The sequence below is a fragment of the Cornus florida genome, unplaced genomic scaffold (genome assembly GCF_030987335.1).
Source record: "Cornus florida cultivar Cherokee Brave unplaced genomic scaffold, ASM3098733v1 CherokeeBrave_3.0.0_Hap2_Chr02, whole genome shotgun sequence".
Taxonomy (NCBI): domain Eukaryota; kingdom Viridiplantae; phylum Streptophyta; class Magnoliopsida; order Cornales; family Cornaceae; genus Cornus; species Cornus florida.
In genome coordinates this window covers 62277363-62283601 of record NW_026775572.1, presented here as the reverse complement: position 1 = coordinate 62283601, position 6239 = coordinate 62277363, and the positions used below count along the sequence as shown (strand labels likewise).

The following is a 6239-nucleotide window of genomic DNA, read 5'->3' as shown; positions in this document are numbered from 1 at the left end:
CCTATGTGAATTACATCTTCTAAATTGTTGCAGGACATGCTTATTTGTGCTAGTTGTAGTTTAGAAGTAGTTAGAACATGTGTATGTGGTTATGTAAGAGCTTGTATTAAATGTTTTATGTGGAAAACTTACCTATGTGATGATTTATATATGTTCATTAGGCTAGATGTATTGTTATATAAGAGCATGTTGAAATTCTTTGAGAAATTCTTGTGAAATTATGCCTTGTTTACTTAAATTGAGTTGGTTGTGGAATGATAAGTATATTCATGGTACTGATGCACTTATGCACTTACATTGGGCATGAAATGGGAGAAATTGTTTTAGAACAAAAAGGGAAATTTTGGGAAAAGAGTTTTTACGAAATGGTTTTATGAAAATCCGGTCGCCGCGGGAGTACCAAAGGGCCGGAGTGTTAATATAGCTTAGAAGGGACTAGGGAGTCGCCCTAGCATGGTTGAGCTATCTGGGCCCCTCGATGACGCTACGGGGTTACCAAAGGTCTAAGGACAGTAGCCAATCCTCCTCTCGTGCCGCTGCGGGGTCACCAAAGGGCGGGTTGTATTAACAGTTTGAAAGTGATGGTTTGAAATGTGGAAATGGAGAGCGACATGGGCATGCATTTGCATTTCATGGCATTGTATTGTTTGCACTTTAGTTAAGTTGAAATGTTGTATTATCCCAACATTGTATGATCCCTATTCCCATTGATCTATTCTTTGTATGGATTCACAAGGACACAAGATGCGTGTCTTAAGTGCTACCTACTGAGCTTTATGCTCACCCTATTATTTAATAATTTTTTTCAGGAAACGGGAAAGAAGTAGCAGATGACTTTCCACCACAGGCCTAATTTGGATTAGAAGACTTTTTTGCTATTTTTGTATTCAGTCCCATATTTTTTTTTTTTTTTTGTAAAAGCTTAGTCTATTATATTCGGTATAGAGGTTTGTGAACTCTTGTTATTATAATTATACCTATGGGCTGGTACTTTTGTATGAGCTGTCTAAATGTTGTAAAATATGGACATTTGATATTAATCTTGTATTTTGGGACTGTAATTATGATATTCGGATGATATAGTATGTGGTTGTATCACTATGAAATGAACTAAGTTAAGGCATGGTGAATGGATGAAACGGATGTTGGAATGTATTATATATTTATTGTGCTGGGACATGTTAAAAATGCATTTAAACAGGTTGTGGTAGGCCCATTTTTTAGGGGAGGTCATGCCAAAATTTTTTTTTAAATGGTATCAGTTTAGGGTCGTTACAATATCCACTGTCGAAAGACATGTGAAAGGACTTAATGTCTAAGGCCATATCTCATTTGGCATATCCACTGTCAAAAGACATGTGAAGGGACCTTGTGTTCAAGACATCTAAATGGATTGGAAAGAGCCTGTAATCGATGTTGTGATGTTATGGGAACCCAACCCAGTGATATTTCTCATGTGTTCAATGGGAAAAACAAGTAACATAACAACTTGTGTGAGCACATCAATGTTCCTTTCCCTATGATGTGATTTGAGTGCTCAATCCTGTAACTGAGGAGGTTGAGATTTAGATCTCTTAATGAATCTATAGATCGATTTTCGATTTGAGTGTATAAGATCACTTTTGATAAATTCATTGACTAACCTTTGAGAAGGCTAAGATTTGTATCTCTTAATGAATTCTATAGATCGGATTTTCGATTGGGGTGTACACAATCACTCTTGATAGATTCACCGATTTATCTTGCAATGAGGATAATGAGATTAAATTCTCTTAATGAGTCCATAACTAGTATTCGGTTGGACTGTGCAAGGTCACTCTTGATGGACACACCGATCTGAGTGTGGAAGTAGGGCCGCTTCTATAAGATCTAGACAGGCTTGATCCTTAACGACACTCAAAAGTATGGATTCTGGACACATGGCCAAAACGTGTCAAGCTTTAGTACTTTATCTCCGAATAGATGTGTGTGTGTAGTATTTCTTATCCATCAACGTGGTTCTTGGTTCAAGACATCGTTCACCAAGTTCCTAGATGAAATCAAGGGTACTTACACTAGGTAATGGTTCAAGTCCAAAAGACACCATTATTGATGCACATGAAGGTACCGATCAACAAAAGAAATTTGAAACAAGTGGGGAATTGTTGGAGTTATGTTTCAAATTGATTTTATTAATCTATATTTATGAAGACTTTAAGTATTTTACAAACGCTAAACTTAAAAGTTCTTCACCTGATACATTTAATCTACTTTATTTAATATGTTATTTATGAACATAATGAATATATGTTCATCAATACCAAGTTAATTACATTCCCATTTCTACTAATATAAATAGTATGTTTACGAATCCTACAAAATACACACTCTCAATACAAGTAAGAAAGAAAAAGAGATTTGAAAAAGTATTTTCAAATTATTGAGTTTGAGTGTGTGAATTTTATATTTTCAGTTGATCGGACGGAGATAAATACACAGGTTCATGAAGAAGAAATGCAACATTCATGAACGCATAGATTTGATATCTGGGCTTAGTTGAATTTCGGAGATAGTGCTGCCATTTGTTTTCCGTTGCACGTGGGAGAGGCTTCAACTATCTTCAAGAAGCGATTACGCGCCTCTAAGCCTAGATACTCAATGTTTTAATCTATTGATTCCAACAAGAAATACATCCCACACTTGAGTTTAAACCCATTTTATTGAGCCAATAATGGATTATTTATCCCAGTACAATACAACAACAAAAACAAGAGAGGGAGAGAGAAAAGACATGCAAATTACCCTTGTACTGAGGCCAAGATGAAGACCATCTCCAACTCGTATCATTTATGTTTCAAAATAAAAAATACTATATTTTTTTGCTTGTCGCCTTCGTCCAACACGCAGGAAAACTCTGAACTTTTTTGAAAAATCCTTTCAAACATTTCATTAACAATCTCACTTCCAAAATGTTTGGTGAAAACTCCTTCCAGGAAAGCTCTTACGTGCATTATGAATTTATGCACATCATATGGGGAATTCATGTTTGACCTGGGATCCATCAACTCCATTCTCTCAATCCTGAAACACCCGTTTTCTTCTACAAGACGTGCTATCTCCTTGGGGGAGGGACAATACACGGGCAAGTTAAATGAATCCACTTGAGCTTCACTCACTAATCCCTATAATAAAGGTTTGCAATAAGTGCAATATAAATTTTTCGGACTTCAATTTGAAAAGCTAATCATTATTGACTTACCTCATTCACCATATCCATGAGAGTAGACCCAAGGAAATCAAACATCAGACCTGCTGAGCGCTGAGAATAATGGATATCATCCGGACAACCGGGCATGAGCACTACCATCATACCTCCAGCCACAATCTCTTTAGCTCTGGCATTCAGAAACATCTTCATGTCCTTTCTAAACTGAGCTGCATAAGCATTTGCTACTTCCTCCGAGGCACTTGTGTAGTAAATTCTTCCATTGTTCCATGCTTGTGATTTTTTGTCAAGCAACGCATCAGGCAACTGAGAGAGCCATTGGAGTGCAGTGGAGGAATACACAAAATGGAGAGAGGACTCTGGGAATAAGCGGCCATAGAATGAACCTGGCACTCCAGCAGCAAAGTATTGCCTATCCTGAGGGAGGGATGTGAAAAGTGTATTGAAATCATTGGTAGCATGATCGTTGAAGAACACTTGGAATTCGGGCACTTTAGAGGCAAGGCCTTGGGAAAGATACTTTTTTTCTATGGCTTGAAGTACATTTTGCATGGCAATGAAGGTATTTGCCCCAACTGAACATCCCAAATCTGCTATGCGCAACGTGCTTGAATAAGAAATGAGGCTTTTCATGTCAAGCTTCTTTGCAATTGCTTCATTGATCATTTCTTTAGCAACATCATAAACTTCTCTCTGTAAAACCGGCAAAAGATGTTATTGCTCTTGGTGCTATAATTATCATTGCCATTGCTATGCGCAACGTGCTTGAATAAGAAATGAGGATTTTCATGTCAAGCTTCTTTGCAATTGCTTCATTGATCATTTCTTTAGTAACATCATAAAATTCACTCTGTAAAGCCGGCAAAAGATGTTATTGCTCTTTGTGCTAAAATTATCATTGCCATGGCAATCAGATTCGGTGTTGTTGCTTTGATAATCATTAACAAATCCAATTAGTTATAGTCCTGAAATCTGTGATACCAAATGGTATCACTATATCCAAAAGATTATACAAGTGAACTAAGAAATTAACATATGGTATAGTTATTGAAATCTGCAATTCAAAATTGGAGAGCAGCATCCATAAAACAACTGTAGTATTATAAACACATCAGTTAAAATATATATATAACAGATAAAGGCCACCATTGTGACAACATATATTTAGCTCAAAATGAGACTCATACAATATTGCAGACTCAAAATGGACTACAAAATTAAGTAAATTCTAAAAGGAAAAAAAAAAACCTAAAATTCAAGATTTATAATTATCATTGCCATTGCTATGAGTAACGTGCTTGAATAAGAAATGAGGCTTTTCATGTCAAGCTTCTTTGCAATTGCTTCATTGATCATTTCTTTAGCAACATCATAAACTTCTCTCTGTAAAACCGGCAAAAGATGTTATTGCTCTTGGTGCTATAATTATCATTGCCATTGCTATCAGATTCGGTGTTGTTCCTTTGATAATCATTAACAAATCCAATTAATTATAGTCCTGAAATCTGTTGTACCAAATGGTATCGCTATATCCTAAAGATTATCCAATATGGTATAGTTATTGAAATCTGCTATTCAAAATTCGAGAGCGGCATCCATAAAACAACTATTATTATAAGCACATCCAAATATTGACAACATATATTTAGCTCAAAATGAGACTCATATAATATTGAATATCTGTTTGACAACATTTATTTAGGTCAAAATGAGACTCGATCATATAATATTGCAGACTCACAATGGACTACAAAATTAAGCAAATTCCAAAAGAAAAAAAGAACCTAAAATTCAAGATTTATACTTCAGCCACCAATTTATTGGGTCTAGCATTATCTGTTTTAAAATTTTCAATTATGGGAGCAAACTGTAAAAAAGGTAAATTCAATGCACGAGTCTCTCCTCATTGCAGAAATTCCTTATTTCAAACACATGACTTACAGAACATAATGGAGTAACCTTACACCAAGGCTCTGACTTTCTCTGGGGACAAACTGTGTGAAGACAAATATCAGATTCCTTTTTCTGTTTCTAGAATTTGAATACCTTTAAGTGAAAATATAGATGTTTTCCCTTACAAGTAACTGAAAGAATTATTTTTATTGGGGTCAATAAGACATCCAAATACCCAGTTGCTGATATAGATACATATATATATATATATATATATGAAGCGTGTAATCTACTTACCTGATGGGTGGAGTTCTTGGTGTAGCTGTAAGTGCCATCTCCGCTATTCATCGGATATGATTCTTTCATATTTCCCTCTCTGCCAAATTAATTGTGTGAGACTTCAGAGCTCTTTGCTATGTTAGCGTTTCAGACACTTTTCGCTTTGTATACAGTCAGTCGTCTCTCATACAATTGGGGGGGCAGGAACTTCTAGTCTCCATTGGCGGCTCCTCGTGACTTCATACGAGGTTATCAAAGGATATACAATTGAGAGGCAGGAATTTGTAGTCTCCACTGACAGCTCCATGTGCCGTGTAACATTGCGATTGTAGTACCATTTTTGTCACTATGTATGACCAAATTTAAGAAATGAAAATGTTTTCTTAATTTTGTATCACGTGATTTTTTTAACAAATCTGTCGTTTCATTACGACTTTCTAGAGCCCCACAGACATTTTACTTGTATTGAACCACCACATTCTTGAGTTCTCAAAATTCAAGCCAAACTAAGATACTGAATAAAAAATATAATTATAATTTGATAGCCATTTGGTTCCACAACATTCTGTCACAACATTCGGTCACCGTTTAATTACCTTGCATATTTTAAGAAGGGCAGTGGGGCGCAAATCCTCTATTGTACTATTTTCATGCCGGTGAGTCTTAAGTGTTAAGTGATTTTAGTTTGGTCACGTTTTACTATACTTAATAGACACTAAGATTGTGTTTGGCAATTCCACCACCATTTATAAGTAATATTTTACCACCATTTATAAGTAACATCACAGGAGTGTAACAAGTAATATCACGGGAGTCTAAAAAGTAACATCACCATTTATAAAAAGGTAACATCATCACTTAA

At 35.6% G+C, this 6239-nt stretch overlaps 1 protein-coding gene across 1 annotated transcript; it reads right to left on the bottom strand.

Moving 5' to 3' along the window:
* Positions 1 to 2629: 2629 nt before the first annotated feature.
* LOC132295135 (loganic acid O-methyltransferase-like) lies at positions 2630 to 5641 on the bottom strand. The gene is made up of 3 exons (XM_059793257.1): positions 5396 to 5641; positions 3239 to 4588; positions 2630 to 3161 (listed from the first exon to the last, which is right to left on the bottom strand). Exons 2-3 carry the CDS (start codon positions 3869 to 3871, stop codon positions 2823 to 2825), a joined length of 972 nt encoding a protein of 323 aa, XP_059649240.1. The 5' UTR covers positions 3872 to 4588; positions 5396 to 5641; the 3' UTR covers positions 2630 to 2822.
* Positions 5642 to 6239: the final 598 nt, after the last annotated feature.

What these genes read in the sequence shown, in the direction of transcription:
- LOC132295135 (XM_059793257.1), bottom strand. Translation starts at nt 3,871, where the DNA reads ATGATCAATGAAGCAATTGCAAAGAAGCTTGACATGAAAAGCCTCATT. An exon ending in TCATGGATATGGTGAATGAG is followed by an intron (nt 3,162 to 3,238) that starts GTAAGTCAATAA and finishes CCTTTATTATAG; the next exon opens with GGATTAGTGAGTGAAGCTCA.